Genomic DNA, 18,903 nt, shown 5'->3' with positions numbered 1-18,903 from the left:
TCAGTTTATTTTATATACCCTATAAGTTCGCTTTATCATAGTAATCAAAATATTGTATGCTTGAATAAAAATATTGTCGGATTTACGAATTATTAGTATTTTACCTGTTCTATCGAAGGTGCTGGAAAGGGTACTTTACCAGCAGATGAGCTGTTACTTTGAAGCAAAAGAGTTGTTACCTTCCTATCAGTCTGGCTTTCGGAAGGGATGTAGCACGGCTACATGTCTCCTGTCGGTGACTGATGCTATTTTCCGTGATCTTGATCGGGGATTCATTGATGTACTCGTTCTGCTGGATTTCAGCAAAGCCTTCGACACTATCAATCATAAGTTGTTGTGTGCGAAGCTGAAATACTATGGTTTCTCTTTCTCTTCGCTTTCTTTGATATCTTCATTTCTGGCACTCCGTACGCAGACTATAAGGGTTGGTGATAGGCTTTCTAGCAGGAGGGATGTTTTGGCTGGAGTTCCACAGGGATCTATTCTTGGTCCTCTGATGTACATCATCTACACAGCCGATGTTTTTTCTAGGTTGAAATTTTGCATGGTCGAACTATTTGCTGATGATGCGCACTTGTTATTCAGGTTCTTGCCGGAGGACATATTGCTGTCTTCCGACAGAATAAATTCGGACTTGGAGGTTTTAAGGAATATTTCACTGCACCATAATCTGAACATAAACCCAGATAAAAGTAAAATGTTGGTCTTTACGGGCAAGAGAGATTATGAGAATATTGTGAACAGTTTGAACATATGTGTAGAGGGAGTAAAGCTGAAGGCGTATGACAGTGCTAGAGATCTGGGTCTATTGATTGATAGAGAGCTCAATTTTTCGGACCATGTATCCCAGATTACGAGATCAGCTTTTTTCAAGCTTAAATTGATTTACTCCGCACGGAGGTATTTGACGATTGAGATCAAGAAAATGCTGTGTGAAACATTGATTCTATCGAGATTCAATTACTGTGACGTTGTGTATGGTTCGTGTGTCAATCATTTTTCCCGGAATCGCATTCAGAGTATCCAAAATTGGTGCGTAAGGTTCATTTATGGGCTCAGGAAATTTGACAGAGGAATTTCTGGTAGAATAAATGAGCTGAATTGGCTACGCATGGATAATCGGGCTAAATTGCACTTGGGTTGCTTCGTGTTCATCATTGATGAAGGCGCCGTCGGTGCACGATCTGAGGCTCAGGTTGATACCGAGATGTGCCATTCATGATCGTCATATACGTGGCGCGAACTTGCTGACGATTCCGTCTCATCGGACGGCCAGGTTTCAGAGGTCATTCTCTTACGGTGCTGCAAAAATTTTCAATGCAGTCAACTTGGATTTGGATTTGCATTCAACTTCGTATTCACAGTTTAGGGCACGTTTGAGATCTATATTATTCCAGAGACAGATTCAGTGATGTTTATTTTATCATATTCTATTTTTTTGCTTTCTATAAGTGTTAAGTTTTCACATGTGATTTGGTTTTTTTTTCTGGTCTTGTTACATGTTGTATTACTATGGTTTTGACCATTATCAATGTGATTTTTTTTTTTGGGGGCCTCTCTGGAGTTAAGTGTAAGAGTAGTCATAGACTAAACTTCGCTTCAGTTGGGTCCCTAACATCTTCAGAGTGTATCTATGTATATGATTTCATTCTAATAAAGGCGACATTATTATTATTATTATTATTGTTCAATTTCATTTTTAATTTATTAATCAGTTAAATAAATAAATATGAGTATGACACAATAATTATATCGTTTATCAATGTACAGCTTCCTCAATTTTTGTGATTCTGCGATTTTTGATCGAGTAACACATAACTACTATTTGAAACATCACATTACGGATAAATTCATGAAACACAGGAAAGTAAATAGAAAGAATAAAAGTACCTACATATGTCCTTAATAAATGTGATTCGTTGATGTGAGTTCATTTTGTATCCTTCAGATAGCTTCATATCTTCCATTGGATATTGATCTTGAGGACTGAAAATGTAAAATGGACATCCACATCCCTAGGTCTTCTTTTTCTCTTCTAATTTGAATTTTAAGCAGATATGAAGAAATGAATTTATTGGACGTCGTATGTAATTTCACGAAAAAATATCAATTGTATATTCAGTACTGGGGTATCCAGAGTATATCTCTATACTCTGGATACCCCAAAAAAATTCTTAAAAGTTGTGTTTCTTGTTTCAATTCACAAATTGGAATATTTACATAAAATTCAATCAATCGTTAATTTTTCTTTGCGTTTTTAGATGATATGGTGTCAAAGGGGACATCTCGCGTTTTAAATTTGTTTCTCAAATGTTGGAGACGTCTGTCAGAGAAACGGGAACCAACCTTAGAATATAGATATTCTATGTTCTAAGGAACCAACCCAATTCAATTATCTGAGTGAAGATAGGAGTACGCATCCATATGCTTTTGAATTCCCATATTGTATATTGTAAATATCGTATATTACGATAAGCCATGTCACGTATCCCGTTACCGGGAATAAATATAGGTACAAAAAGACAAGAAAAAGGTGCGATCAAACTTATAATTTCTAAGGGCTATTTACGACTGTGTGCCCTCCTGTGACTGACCAACCAGATCTGGCCGGCGCTGTATTCTTATCGAGTCTCCATTATAAGAGACTGTCCAGATGCAGCGATAAACGCGCGATTCACTACGCGCGTTTCGAAACGCGCGTGTCGAGATACTAGAGCACAGTTGATTCCGTCCACATGCATACGCGCGTGCAATAAAATCGCAAGTTCGACGCAAGCAATCGCAGGGATCTCGACTCGCGCGTTCTACGATACGCGCGTGTATATCTACGCGCGTGTCGAGATACTAGGTAGATACTGGTAGCGTCCAGTACACATGCGTTGATTGCCGCGTCAGGACGGATTAAGTGAAATTTCGAAATGAAACTCGATAACATCGATATCGAACTTTTCATCGGTGAACTGGAATCATCCTAATATTCTAATCGTATTCTGGAAAAAAAAATTTGGGAAGAAATTGTTAATATATTTTCTGAACGAGGTGATTCAGAAGATAAAAAAAATAGCTTTAGATAAGTAAACAATTTTTATTAGTGCGAGTAGTAGGATTATACGGAATAAAGAAGTACTGCGTTACATGAAATAATACATAAATTATTAAACCATTTGATTTTGCCAGGACTGTTAACTCGTTTACAAAATATTTAGCAAATCGGTCTCTTGTATTATGGAAACTTACACTTGTATTATTACGGGAACTCACACAACGTCAATGAGTTCTAAAAAGTTCCACTTTATATGTCAGAATTGGAAAAATTCTGTTGTGGAATATGGAATCTCCCGAATATTTCAATAGATGAATACCTACTGAAAATACATGTTGGGAAGAAATTGTTGAAATATTTTGTGAAGGAAGTAATTCAAAAGAGAAAAAACCATCCACACTGGAAACCGAAGATTCAATAATAGGGGATACTGGACTGGAAACTCGCGTTTTGACGCGTAGACAAACGCTACATGTGGACGCTACATGAAATAATACGCGCGTAGTCAATCGCGCGTTGCTCGCCGCATCTGGACAAGCTCTAACTGTGTACCAAAGACCTCCATTGTGACCTGTCTAACGATAGTTGTTCCCAGTAATGATTGGCATTAACTGATTTTAGGGATTTATGTAGTATATCCCTAAACCGCTTATACTGGCCTTCTGGTTTCCCAGCTCCCTCTGTGAATTCGCCATACAGAACTATTTTGGGGAGACAGCTATGGCGAAAATATTGAACAGTAAAGGCGCTAACACGCAGCCTTGTTTTATTCCGAGTTGGTTAAGAAATTGTCGGTTGTAGGTTGAGCCATTATGCTGTATTCTAGCGGTGTTGTTGGTATGGAGGCTTTTACACACTGCTAAGTATCTTTCGGGTACTCCAAGGCGTCCCATGATTTTCCATAGCGCTCCCGGATTCACCGAGTCGAAGGCCCTACTTGAATCGATATAGGCTGTATAGATCCTTGATTGTTGTTCACGGGCCTTCTCTTGCAGCTGTCGCAGTGTAAAAATTAGGTCCACCGTACTTTGATTTGGTCGAAAGCCGCACTGAGATTCAGGTAATGGCGATAAGCATGGTAAAAAGCGCGGAAAGATTCGAATCGTACCAGTACCTAACCGATCTGCTCCGGAGCTCCGGACATCAAAAATGGATCACGTCTTCACAATAAGTCAGGTGAATAATGAACGAAATTAATTCAGATGTAGGTACAACCCTCGCCGATAATTAATTTCTTTCTCCTGCTTTTTCCCTTGCTTAAATATCCTAATATGCGATATTTGCAATCTGGGAATTTAATCATACCTACATGCATGCATACTTCTATTTTCTCTCTGAGAGTTAGGAAATTGAATTGGGTTGGTTCCCGCTTCCCTATCAGGTGTCACTACGGTGTATTTGTACATCATATCCGCTACCGACATCGAATAAAGGAAAACTGTACAATTCATTCCAGAGTGTCGTTGACGAAAGAGTTATGTTGCTCTGACGAGGTCAAATGAGACCCAAAACTTGTCAGCATCTACTCGAAATGGAATTTCTGCTCATACTTTGAGTGATGGTAGTTTGTTAGTTCTATTTAGATCGTAATTAAGATGTCTAAAACACTGGTGTGTGCACTTGTCACTTTTTGCAAGCATCAACATTTCAGATAATCGGGGATATGGGATGAGTTTCGTGGCGGCGCCACCATGTCATTTGCTTCGTTTTATCCTTGTTCTATCAAAGGAAGTCCAATGATACTCTCTCGTTTTATTTTGTTTTGCGTTGATATCGAATATCGATCAACGAGTGCAAAATATGAACTGGCCCATTTTGTCAGCTCTTAAGGAATATTTGTGATTTACAGTTCAATTTTCGTTGTAAAAACGAATTTGTCAACATTTCAACACTACCGAATAAGGATTCAAAGGAGTATTTACTGTTCTTCTTCAAGATAATTTCCGTTTGACAACTTGAATTCGTGAGGGGGGTAATTCAATATGATTTTAATAAAACACAATTGATTGGTCTAATATCCAATATATTCAGTTGATAGAAAGGTAATTTTCACTATATCTATTCAGGAAGAATATTTGAAGAACAAACTCGAATAGATTTATCAATTTCTGATTCTCAATACATGCTCACAATTCACATTACGTATTTCCAATACAGTTTCTTTGAAATATTGCTGAAGTTGCCATAAAACTTAGCTATATCCTTCCCGAATGTTCGTTCATCTGATTTTTTCTGCCTCAAATTCCAACAACACCGAATTATTAGCTGTAGTTCTTGATTGTCCATACAGAAACCTGAACTTACTGATATCGATTGAAATTTATTTTGGGAGGATTTTGCATCTCCTCATAAACTTACTGAACGACATGTTGAATAAATGAATGTTCTACACCCCTTTCTCGAAACTAATACATTTTCACACACCAATAATCGCTTATAAATACAACATATTCGTTAGTCGTACGAAAGTACTCAAATTATTTTCAAATATCAATTGACAATGCTGTGTCAAATTCTAAACAGCGCTACCTACAGTGGGAAAAACGAAACTGGTCCGATATCCCCACGAAATTAAAAACAATATCGAATCAGTGAATACACCAGAGTTTTAGACATCTTAATCGTAATATTTGTTGATTTAATTATAGGCATGTGTTTTGCATCTGAATTAATTTCGTTCGTTAGGTATCTATTTTTATGAAAAGTAATAATAGTACGAGATCCCGCTGCAGAATCACTACGTTCATTACGTACAGAGTCAAACACACATTTTTACATACGTTTATGGATAGGAGAGTACACTGATAACACCGCAGCCTGTCAAAAGTGGCCGCAAGTAATTTTAATTAAATTAATGTTAATCAATATTCGAAGAGAAATTTCGTTCACTCCGTATTGAAATAAAATATCATCCACATCATAGCAATGCATGTAGAGAATACTAAAATCCATGGCTGCCGTTGCACACTTGGCCGCAACTACCTCGCAGCCAGGTGTAAGCAGGTAACATTTCGATGTATTTCTACGTTCATAAGTACACGGATGTTTTTGATATCAAATTAAAGCTAATTTTTTTTCGAATATGATGATATATGGCTGCCTGTGAAAAAATGGCCGCAAGTTAGGTCTGCCATCTGTTGAAAACGCGAGATATCCGAAATAAAGTAAAAGAGAGTTCGTCTCATTCTACACCATCGGGTTTTTACCGTCGGGTTTTTACCCGATGTTCCGAGTTACACTGATATAATGGGATCTTTCACACGTGTTCCGGTTTAGTTTCGCACCGGAAAACAACCGGATTGCACTTTCGGCGGCGCTTATCGCCGCGAGATTTCCACCGTACGGATAAAACCCGATGAATAATTTTTCATCCAGTTGTTTTCCGCTAAAAACTCGACGAAAAAACCCGTGGTGTGAAAGGAGTCTGGGGTTCTCAAGAGTGCATCTGCATTATTCTTATAACCACGTGTTGGAGCTCGTTGTACACAACTCTGTTGATATTATTTATGTAATAACCCTCCATCAGTCGCTATAAGAATATTGAGAGTTCGGGCGCAATGCATCTAATAGATTCTAATGAGAACGTCATGTTTTAATAGGTCCAAATAAATTAATATTGAAACAGAGGAAGAATTTTTTAAAACGATGATAATTCTCACAAAAGTTTATTCCAAAGGCATAACCAGAAATAAATAAAATTCTCTGTCAGATCCTAGAAATTGGAAGACGGACTAATATGCTTTGAGGTCTATGTTTCACACGCACATGATTAGAAATTAGAATTTTTTTTCCACTGGGTCGTCTTGCCTTTTCCTAAAAAGCTGTCAGCATTTTCATTATAGCCAAACCTATCAAAACTCCCAAACAGGTTGCAAATGTATTACGTACCTCAGCTAACAAATCTTCAGATGATGAAGATAAGTCTGATTGCGACGACGATAATGACAACTGCGATTATGAAAACAGCGGGGAATCGGAGGAAAATGTAATATACTGATTTGAAATATCACTTGATTCAAGTGATACTTAGTGAATGAAAAATTTTTTGTTATAAAATAAATCTCTTTATACTTTAAGTTTTTTTCATAGTATCCGTTAGGTAATTATAATTTTGGATTAAATTTTTTATGAGGAAATTGTGAAATTTCCTACAACGGAATTATATGATTTTATCAGAAAAGCATCACCCATCAGGTGGGTGAAGGTAAACTGGCGAGTGGAGGAGGTAAAAGGGGATAGCAAGCTGATTTGGGGGGTGGGGAAATCACTACCTGTTAGCAACTTTATGCATATTGAGGGCAGAGAGAAATGCATCAAACGCAAATTTAAAAAAAAGAAAATTAAATTAGTCGTCAGTTTTTGACAAAAGTGACAGGCGTGGGTAATATACGGATTCAACTCATGCATCGGTATCAAACAATAGGGTTTTTGATCTAGGTATTTATGAAATTATTCATTAAGGTTTTTAAGGTGAATCAGCCATTCCCATTTTTGGGTAAGAAATGGGAATCAGCTATTCCCATTTTTGGGTAAGAAATGGAATGACACGATATCCCCTTTTGCACAACTATTATATCTATTAACACTTTCGATTAAGATATTTGATAGCACTTATAATTATCATAATTTTGAGATTCGAATATATACTTAAATTCAAACTAGAAACGTAACTTCCAAAAATTCGAACATTCACTTCAAGCAAATAACTGAATAATTGAATGCCTATACCTATTGCTAGAGATAACTTGAATCCCTTTCTGATAAACCTTCACTGTTTAGGGTATAGTTTGATTATTTCTCATAATTATACCAAATAGATATTACACTCTTGATTATTGTTGATATAAATATATTCAAGCTAATGGATAAAAATGCATTTACTTATATTGTGAATGTCAATATATAGGCTTGATATTATATCCAATAATTTCGAGATGACCTCCATTGGAAATAAATATACTCGAGAATGCCGTTCACGATGACTACAACTGATTATCAAGTTGTGTTGTTTTAGTAATTAGATACCAATTAGATTTTTTATTTTTTCAAGTTGGTTTTGATTCCAGATATGGTGAACTATTTCAGAAAAGGCTTGCTCAAATTATCGAGTACTACCTAATTCGTGTTCAATGAAAATACATGCATGTATTTTATCTTATACACTTTTCCTCCAGATGATTTCGCCAACAATATCATTAATTCGGTTCGTGTTTTATCAAATCGAAATTGTGATCCAAATCAACAAAATATGTCGGAACTGGACTCTTCAACCCTTTTACTTTGGTATTTCCTCTCAATGTACACTTATAGCCTCTGCTCTGAATAATATGGGCTGTACGTTCTAATACGTGAATTTTATTCGGTTCTCCAGTGGTATCCATCCTGGATGCCATATTAACCGGATCTCCCCAGATATCGTATAGTGGTTTTTTAGAACCTGAAAATGAATGGCTATTATTATATTATAGTTATATATTATGATATGAGGCACAACCTAATCGAGATGTGTAACACTGCGGTACGCTGCGCAATTACGCTAGCTCACTTCACTGCGCCAGAATAGATGTATAAACGCACGGGCAGATTTACTGGAATGATCGTGTCACCACACGGCGCGGCGCAACATGCAACTCAAAGCTTCGAAAATAATTAATAGTGACGATAATGCCAATTTTGTTCATTTTTGTTAGGTGTGAACTCCGAAAAACAGTACTTTATTACCAATGACTATGAGTCACGTACTCATAACTATCCTTAGGCCAGGCGCAAATAGAGACGCAGGTTAGTGAGGAGGCACAGCGGGAGTTTTTGTAAAACATAGAAAAGAACAAGACCGCGCAAATAAAGCGTGACAGTGACTTGTCAGATAGTACGTGTAGCCCTTGTTTATATAACACATATAAATGTTCTTCTCGACGTTAGATTAGAGTGATTAGACTATACTTTCTCAGAAATGCCTCTTTACAGTGATAATAAAAAGCTTTGTGTGCCCTACGGCCACCAACCGTCAGCTGATTTTAACAAATCTTTAGAATACCCTATTATATGTCTATAAAAAAGGGTGGAGCGCAGGAAAAAGCTGCGCCACCTCACCAACCTGCGTTTCTATTTGCGCCTGGCCTTATGAGGCAACAGCTGTAAGGCCAGGCGCAAATAGAAACGCAGGTTAGTGAGGTGACGCAGAGTGAGTTTTTGTAAAACATAGAAAAGAACCAGACCGCGCAAATAAAGAGTGACAGTGACTTGTCAGATAGTACGTGCAGCGCAGGAAAAAGCTGCGTCACCTCACCAACCTGCGTTTCTATTTGCGCCTCGCCTTACACAGTAAAACACGCAGTGTAATGCAGAGTGTCAAAGTCGCACAAGCGCACTCGAAGCTTAATTCGAGATTATTGTCCTATAGCGCACAAGTGTCGAGCGTTCCCCGCTATCACAACGCTTTTTACGGCAACGTGGACGACCTCGGGCAAACTGTCTCGTCGCTGAGTTGCTATAAGGCCTATTTTGGTTCGCTTTTAGGATGGTTCCAGAACGGTTCAAAACAGTGGCACATTTATTTATTCAGCGTAAGATCGCGCGTAGCATGCGTGTAGCTTCCCACACCATTGCTGCTCCACTACTTTGAACCGATTCGGAACCGCCTCAAGTGCGAACCAAAACAAAGCTATAATCTATGCTATAATCTAACCTGACCTGGAGTTCCAAAATGGTTGTTACGGCGTAATGCGTCCCATTTTGGAGCTCCAAAATTGAATAGTATCTGAAAATATTACTTCGTACTTAATGACAAAGATTTATATATTATTGTTAGTGTTGTAAAAGCGTTTTGTTCCTGTAATACATATTTTCAAGATTTACTGTGCTTGTACCGTTGACTGAAGTATTCAATCAATACTTCAGTATATAAATACTTCAATCAACGCTTGTACTGTTCTTGAGGATTGGTTAGTCCAAGATTCTTGCACGTCCTCGGGATGCCAAGAATAGCAACGACTACGATTCTACTTGAGATTTGATGCATGCCTTCATGTTCTGAGCCCAGGCGTAGTCCATCCTCGATAGTGGGGATGCTTTCGGGGGATGGTGCTATGACGAGAAAAAACGACGACTAATTTAACCTTAACCTAGCTAGATATGCTATAGTTTAAATCATTCAATAAGTATCGAAGAAGTTTTTTAAATACCTATATTTCTTGTCGTCGTCAGGCATGCATTTTATCTGTGCAAAACATTTTTCGAAATAGCAGTTGTAGTAAAAAAACGCTACCAATTCGATACGTAAGGAGTTTTTAAAGCTGAATATTTTTTTGGCAGAGGGTTGCAGTCCAAATTTCACCAATTTTGCCAATATCGAATATTTAAGATGACGTGATCCTATGAAATTTCACGTAAGGGTGTATGGAAGGTCGACGTAAAATGCCGGTCGGGTGAAAAAGAAAGAATTATGAAGATGCACCCCGTCCTGTCCGAGTTATGCACTTGCTGTGAGTACGATTCTTTGCTGGTGCGCAAGCCCGTGAAGTGCACAAAACAGAGCAGAGAACTACTTTGATTGAACTCTAAAAGAACTGGAATGCCATCTCGATGCAGGCAAACTGAAGAAGACTGAAAGGGAAGATGTAGAGCAATCTATCTCTCTCTGCGCTCTTTCAATTGGTTTATAACAATGTAAACAAAAACAACCCGGGGCGTTCAAGTGAGACGACTGCTGCGTCCGACGTCTGATGCGGTTATTCGATTGGTTGCCGAACCATTAGAAAGAGATGGGTTGCTCTACATCTTCCGTCTCAGTTGGACACACTTTTCGTCGTATTTCGGTACCTAAGAGGCCCTTCCAGTTTTTTTAGAGTTCAATAACTACTGTGTCTTGTTCCTTGACCTGTAAACCTGTAACCAAAGATTATAGAGTTAGGTTAGGTTAGGTTACTACTAACTCTATAATCTTTGCCTGTAACATTCGCGGCTAACTTCCGTCCCCATTGTCCGCTAAGTGAAAGTCTTGGTTCTGGCTGGTCAACAAATCGGTATCATCCGGGGCGCGTTCAAGATCGGATCTTCTTTTCTTCCCGTTCAATTACCCCCTAGAATCACAGACATTCTCACTGCTATCTGTACACAGGATTAGAACTATTTAGAGGCGGACTATAGGAATATCGAAAACCGTTAAAAACAAAGGATGGCTTAAATTACAAAAAAGTAGTACACCAGTATAATCGCTATTTAGGATTATGGCTACACATCGAATTTAGTATCGTTATCTCCAAAAACAAATGAGTTATGAAGAAAAAATGATAATCCTGATTTTCAGTTTTTTCGAGATATCTCAGGAACCATCAGAGATATTTGGGAACTGTTTACACTCACTCATCCTTGAATAAAGCAACTTTTTCGTAATTTAAGCTACCCTGTATTTCTAACGGTTTTCGATATCCCTGTAGTCTAAATATCTAAGTATCTAAATAGTTCTAACCCTTTATAATACCGAAAAAATCTTTTAGCTTTGTTTAGTAAACTGTTTGCCAATTCAACTTATTTAACTATTTTACATGGTTTATATTCCTATCCATTGGTGAATTTGAGAGTGGTATAATAGTAACTCTAGTGTTCCTTAATTCGAAACACAGAATAAACTTGTGAATTCGGGTGAATCGAAGCCTCCAGGGTAGGTTCGATAATTCACCTCTAAAGAGATCCGAGGAAACGCCGTTACACAACATCTAGTCACCATAGCAGGAGTACTAGTCCAGGCGCAAATAGAAACGCAGGTTGGTGAGGTGATGCAGAGTGACTCAGTTTTTGCCCTGCGCTGCACGTAGTATCTGATATGTCACTATAACGCTTTATTTGCGCGTTCTTGGTTTTTTCTATGTTTTACAAAAACGCACGCTGCGTCACCTCACTAACCTTCGTTTCTATTTGCGCCTGGCCTTAGAAATACGATACACACCATACAAAGTCTGGAAGAATTAAGGCAAGGAAAAATTTTACCCTCACCATTATCAAACCGTAGAAACTTGACAACTACAAGATTATCCTCCCAGGAGATTTTTGTTTTTGGCACTGAATAATCTACAACATTTGAAAAACACAGCGGGTTTCATAAAACGTTTATTTCCCGATCAACGATTTGACAGCCATTCGATTTCAAAAACGAAATCACTAAAACTTTTTCATTCCTACATATGAGGGGTTCAGAGCTGAAGTGAACCAAGTTCATTCAGCCTAGTGTTGAGATGAATGGATTAAAAGTTGTTCATCACCAATTAATTCAAAAGAGACTTCTTTAGATTTTAAAAGATTAGAATGTAAGCATATGCCTTACATAAGAATAATAATAAATAAAGAAGTTGAATTAATTGGAGATAAACAGCTTCTAAGCCATTCATCTCAAGAGAATGGACTTGGTTCACTTCAGTTCTGAACCCCTCATATACTGAAGAAGAAGCAATTGAGAATCATTGAATGGATGTATATAGATCATAATGCGATACGAGAATGGTATTCCGAATTCTCACGACTGAATTATTGATTGAAAACAAATTAACGTTTATCTGTCAATCAAGCTTTATGAAACCGGGGTAAGTGTATCTCGAGGTGAACATTGAAGAACAATTTAGACGCGGTATCGAAAGCACTTGTGAAATTGAGGAATATTTCGTATACTAATGTCTTAAGTTTTTTTCTGTCAGGGGGATAGAATATCGAAATAATGAACCATTTTCCAAGAAGAACGTCACAAGATCCGTAAATAATACTAGTGAGGGAAAGGCAGCTTCCCTCTCTTCCCCTGCGCCAACCTGTCGAAGAGCCCATATCTATTTTATAATTCAACTAGCTGACCCGGCAAACGTTGTTTTGCCATATAAATAATTTCCATGTTGTATCATAAAAAAATAGAAATTAAAAATTTTGTCTAAAAAATAAAAAAAAATTTAGGGGTGGACTACCCCTAACATTTAGGGGGATGAAAAATAGATGTTGGCCGATTCTCATAGATAGCTGACCCGGCAAACGTTGTTTTGCCATATAAATAATTTCCTAATGATTAAATTACTAAAATGGCTATTAAAAAATAAGGGTTGATCGTAGAAGGGTGAAAATTGAGGATTGTATGTATTTTTGTATGTTGTATCATAAAAAATAGAAATTAAAAATTTTGTCTGAAAAATACAAAAAAAAATTTAGGGGTGGACTACCCCTAACATTTAGGAAGATGAAAAATAGATGTTGGCCGATTCTCATAGATACCGGATAAGCACAAAAAATTTCATCAAAATCGGTCAAGCCGTTTCGGAGGAGTACGGTAACGAAAACTATGACACGAGAATTTTATATATTAGATTTGAGCTCACCCACAACTCCAGCCACGATCGCTCCATTAGAAATTCCCACTCTCAATTTCATATCCTGAAAATGTTGTCTGTTGAGTTTGTTCAGTTGACTGATCATCGCGGAAGCGAATTTAAGTAACGACTCCACTTGTATCGATGGATCTGCACAATCTACATCTCCATATCCTGGCGATATACCGCATGCTGCCATATAAGTCCACTTCGCCACCTTTATCTTTTCGATGGGATGTCCGAATCCATTTTTCAATATGAGCTGAAATATAAATATTGAAAATATTCAAAGGCTTTATTAACTGTAAGAATAATCAAATCACCACAAATTTTTATTTATACTTCAAAACTACAAAGGTGGAAATGAGGAAAACTTTTAAATTTTTACCAAATGTGTAAATCGAGTGTCCAAAGGTGAACCTTTTTTTTACAGAAGGTTTAACTCATGAAGAATCAAGATGAATGATTTTACCGAAAATCGCCTATCCGAAATCCTAAATGTGAAATATTCAGGATGGCAGAGTTATCATCCCCTGAAGTTCTATGCGACGCGGGCAAATCTTTTACAATGGTTCAGTAATTACATTCCGCCTGGAATGTATCTGAATAGTGCTATGGGAGCATTTGAAAAAATTGGAGTAACATGCGCATGGTATTGCAATTTTATATAAATCTCTTTACATTGACAGACACTAAAAGCTCTTGATGACATTATTTTTCAAATAATTCAAATTTCAGAAACAGTACTTGAAAATACATCCAACAAACATAACAAGATCGGAAAATTTTCGTTTCCAAGATGCAGGAATGAGTTTCAAATAAATAACAGATTTCTCGATATTTCGAGCAGTTCAGCAACTCCAGTGGCATGCGTATAAGCAGTGACTTTCATATTTTGGATAAAACATAGTTTAATAATTGTTATTATGCCTTTTTTCAGAATTGATTCCATTTCTTTCAATTCTTATATTTATTACGAATAAAAAATCTCTAGGATGCACCACTTTTCAGTAAAAAATTGAAATCCGTTTGTTATTTATTAAATACTCGAGTAGAGTAATCTAACAATTAATTTTATTACATCAAAAAGGATTTTAAATTACAAGAATTTTATAAGAGTGCCGTCTCCATCTCTAGGGTACAAAAGTCCAGTTTCGAAAATATCCAGGAATTTGATATTTCTTTGGAAAACATGTAACGGAACATTTCGGACAAAGGCCAACAGGATCTTTCCAACTACAAATAACTCAGAGAATAATATCCTGAATTTGTTCGCAATTTTTATGAAACACACGCTAATGCCTAAAATCTGCCAGATTTGGTCTGAGTTATTGAAGGTATCTGATTTTTTTCTACATTTGAAAAAATTCCGGTACAATTGAATTTAAACCAAGTACCGACAAGAATAACTTCGTTTTGTAATCACCGAGTTCCGAAAGGCGAAAATCATAAGAATTTAAAAACGTGGAAAGGATTCTTCAGATCCTAGTAGTTATATCGACTCATTAGTTTATTGAGTGTTCCATTCAAAATTTTAGAGAGCTTAATTCTTTTTAGGATTGTATCGACTCTAGAAGACGCTTTCCAAAATTGTCAAGGGGGTTTCAGGAAAATAAAAATTGTTGTGATCAGGTTCTGAGCCTCACCACTTTCATTGAAGAAGGTGACAATGATAAATTAAAAACAGGAACAACATTTGTGGATTTATCTGCAGCCTATGACATACACACAGTAGATGCGTTCGGCTAGTAGACTCTATCAGCACTTTTTGTTCCGAGTCGTTCTGGCACGCAGTTTAAGAACAAAAAGTGTCAATAGTTATCGTTCGTTCCAGACGGAGAAGAGTTTTCGGAATCAACTCTTCGGTCTCAGCTCCGAAGGTGGGGCGCGAAAGGAGTTTCTCTAGAAGTAGGGTTATGAAACGGGACAAACCAAAATAAAACAACTTATGAACAAACAATTCATAAAACTGTATAATTTCCGGTTGATCGGCACTGAGAATGATCTATTCATATAAATTTTCGAACAAATCGCATTCAAATTCCAATTTTTCCCACGATTTTTGTGGTGGACACTTGTCATTCGTTTATTCAGAAATGGACAATTTGTACAGGATCCACTGACACCAGCTGATCTGTGATAAAATTCTAGTTCGACTCGCTCTGTACCGGTGTTTACAGGCCGAACGTAGCCAGTATGGATGGATGGTTTGATTTTGAAATTTTATACACAGCTGAACTGTGGAAACATGGTTCGCTTACTAGAAAACATGCTGTCAGATAAAAGGTTTCGTGTTTTTGCAGATGAAAATAATAGTAATTTCAAAACTTTGACTAATGGTTTTCCATAAAGATCAGTTTTAGCAAATCTTCTTTGCAATTTATATCTGTGTGATATCCCTACTACTTCTTCTGAGAAATTTATATACGCTGATGATATTGTCCTGGCATTCCGTCACTTTGATTTTAGATACCTAATCTGTCTACAGATTTATATTATATAAATTTTGAGGAATTACTTTTTCGAGTAGCGTTTGCGTTCTAACCCAAATAAAAACGTGTTTCCATTTAGATGATGATAAAAAATATAGAGAATTGAGCGTATTTCTCGGCAACCCTAGCTTTGGTTTTTTCGGCTGCTGAATACTCTGTTGTCCCGTTTGGATTAATAGTGCTCATGTGCAAAAATTGATGCACAGCTAAATCTTTCTATGAAATGAAAACTATTAGATCTTCACCTATTCAGTGGTTACCAGTTCTTTCAAACATTGTACCGCCCCATATTCGTAGACAGAGTGCCGCTTATGAATTCTTGGATTAAATTCCACTCCTTTACCGACTCATTTCCAATTCTGTCCTATCTTCCACAAAATACCATTCCCAAACTGAAGTCGAATAAACCATTATGGTCCCACTTTTCTTAATTCGAAGGTAAGGGACAAGTACATTTGGCAGTCTGAATGGAAAATGGAATAGGTACGTGCACTATTTTTAACCAAGAATAAGTTAGTGATTCCTAGAATAGAGATCCTGGTTTTGATCTTTCCAGGAAAATATGGTGTATTCTTAATCGTATAAGAACAGATCACGGCGGACATTGCCATAGTATGCTTTTTCAGGTGAAAGCCCTGGTTGTGAAGGCAGGGAACCAGAAGAAACCATAAATCATCAGGTTAATCATTGTCCCATTTACAAAATTCAGTTTGGTTTTAGAGCTATTCATGCTATTCAGTTTCCGAATATTTTTTGAATTGGTTTGTGAATTTTTATTTCAGTTTAAACTTGGAGAAGACTCCCTGGATTTTTTCTTCGAGGAAAGGATCATTTTTTGCAGTGCAAGATGCCCTTCAATATGAAATATTTCAGCTTATTTTGTAAACAGTCTTATCTTTACAATACACTATACCCATGGGGAGAAAGGGTTTTTTCACTGGGGTTTTTCCGTTTTCCCTAAGCTCTTGTATCATACGTTAACCTCTTCTGAAACTGCATCTCAAACACATGCTATAATTATTGTTTGGTGTTAAGAATTGTAATGATCTATATCAAAACAATATATATACCTTTATCGCGACTTCTGTGAAAAATCGGTGCATTGTGCTCTGGATATGCGAGAGCTCTTCCTAGGAATGCAGATCTCGCAAAAGAAACCGGTGTTAACTTTTTATAATATTTAAATTTCATCTACAGGCTAGAATCGGCATTTTCACTATAAATGACTACTCACCTTATCAAAATCTCCGATGATTTCTGTCATGATCGTCAGCAATATATCATCTCCAATATCTTCGATCTGATATCCAATAACAGAAGCGAACATTACAGCAGCATTGGCATATTCTTCGTAGTAGAGAGCTGCAGGGGGTTTCTCGATATTCAAATACATGGTTGCCAAATGTTCCGGCAAAACGTTGTTGAGTAACATCTTGTTGATAATGTAACGCGACTGTGTCTTCGACTGTTCCTCCTTCAACTTCTCGTTCCACAGAAAATCTAACCTGTTCATATATTCTGTTTGTCTGTCTATTATGTGTAGGGTAAACGTTAAGGAAATCACACTAGCAATGTGCGAGATTTTTGGGGCGACATTGTAATTGTACGTTTCACTGTTCTCCTTCAGAATATCGTCAGAATAGTACCAAACGCAGCACGAGTACAAAGACGCGATAATCAGTGCATATGCGAATTTAACCCACATGAACATACGAAGAAATAGAAAACTAGTGATTACAGCAAGTGCGCACGTTTGCGTCATATGCCAAGGTACTATGCATATCCCATAATCGATATCATCATCAACCATGATATTGAGAAAACTCTTAGACTTCATGTTCGTTGTCTCTAGAACACCGTTCTTTTTATATGCTTCATGTCTGTACTGGCAATTGATTAACTCGGAAAATACACACAGAGTAAACATAAAACAAACGATACTATATATGGTAAGTCTGGTCCAAACTGAGCTCACCAAAGTCTTAGATATATCTGCACATTTTTTCAGAAACTTATTTGAACTGCGTTTGAATAAATGATGCATCCACATCGAGGGAAGGAAAACCAGTGAGATCAATGCAATTGTGGCGTAAATCCACCAAGATTCCCAGTTCCACACAGAAAGAGTCAAGTTTTGAATGATGAAGAGAAATATCACAAGGATCATTCCGCTTAATAAATAATATTTGAATAGCGGGTCCTGCATTTTGATGAACCCGCATTCGTGTTCTGTTTTGGTGAATAGTAAAGTGACAGGATTTATTTCTTTGCACTTGAACCATTGCTGGTATTTCGTTAAACACAAGGTATCAATGGCTTGCTTCATTTCATTGTATGTGTCTTTCATTATTTCTTGATATCTTTTTATGTTACCATTCATAAAAGCTGTTCTTCTTTGGGAATCCCTATATTCGCTCTTATCGCTGTTTCGATTCACAATAGTTTCAGCTGTTCTTCTAGGCGAAGAATCGGTTTCAGCATCACTTTGTGCTTCATCCTCTAAATAACTTTCTTCAATGATATTGTAATATTGTATAAATTTACCTTTTGTTACGACTTCTTCGAAATTCTCGTTATTTTTATTATTGTTATTATTCAAATTCGTGTTTATTTTACTAGATGCTTTAGAGTTGCTTATCCTCTTATTTGCTTTATTACTGGTTCGCTTTTTGATGTACATATTTTCTATTTTCTTTTCCAGAGAACTTTTTTGATCCTCTGGGGATATCAGATAAGTTTTTATACCTAAATGTTTGAATGTCGAAAGAGTTTCTCCTTTGTCAGTAGGTTCAATGCTATAACGTTTCTTGAGTAAATCCTTTGTCTGTTGAGTCAGGTGTATTTTGCCAGCTTCTCCTTCAGTTTCCATTTGATTGGCCAAGCTTACATCCTTAGACCAGATATCGAAGTGGATTTTTTGGTAGCCAATAATTCCGCTGATAATTTTACCTGAAAGTCAGATATTGTTCTTTGTGAGTATTTGAATATATGAGATAGTTTCAATGTATGAACATGGAAATTGAAA

The 18,903-nt window shown here is 36.9% G+C and overlaps 1 protein-coding gene across 1 annotated transcript in view; it reads right to left on the bottom strand.

Moving 5' to 3' along the window:
- Positions 1–7,935: 7,935 nt before the first annotated feature.
- The window catches only part of LOC123314494 (adenylate cyclase type 2-like), a 40,502-nt gene continuing 29,534 nt past the window's right edge, over positions 7,936–18,903 (bottom strand). The window contains exons 4-6 of the mRNA XM_044899814.1: positions 17,113–18,827; positions 13,396–13,648; positions 7,936–8,480 (exon numbers count right to left, since the gene is read on the bottom strand). Coding sequence (XP_044755749.1) covers positions 8,239–8,480; positions 13,396–13,648; positions 17,113–18,827 — 2,210 coding nt within the window. The 3' untranslated portion in view covers positions 7,936–8,238. The remainder of the gene's footprint in view (positions 8,481–13,395; positions 13,649–17,112; positions 18,828–18,903) is intronic.

The sequence above is a fragment of the Coccinella septempunctata genome, chromosome 1 (assembly GCF_907165205.1).
Source record: "Coccinella septempunctata chromosome 1, icCocSept1.1, whole genome shotgun sequence".
Lineage (NCBI taxonomy): Eukaryota > Metazoa > Arthropoda > Insecta > Coleoptera > Coccinellidae > Coccinella > Coccinella septempunctata.
Note: the sequence above shows the minus strand (reverse complement) of the source record. Positions and strands in the feature narration are given on the sequence as shown.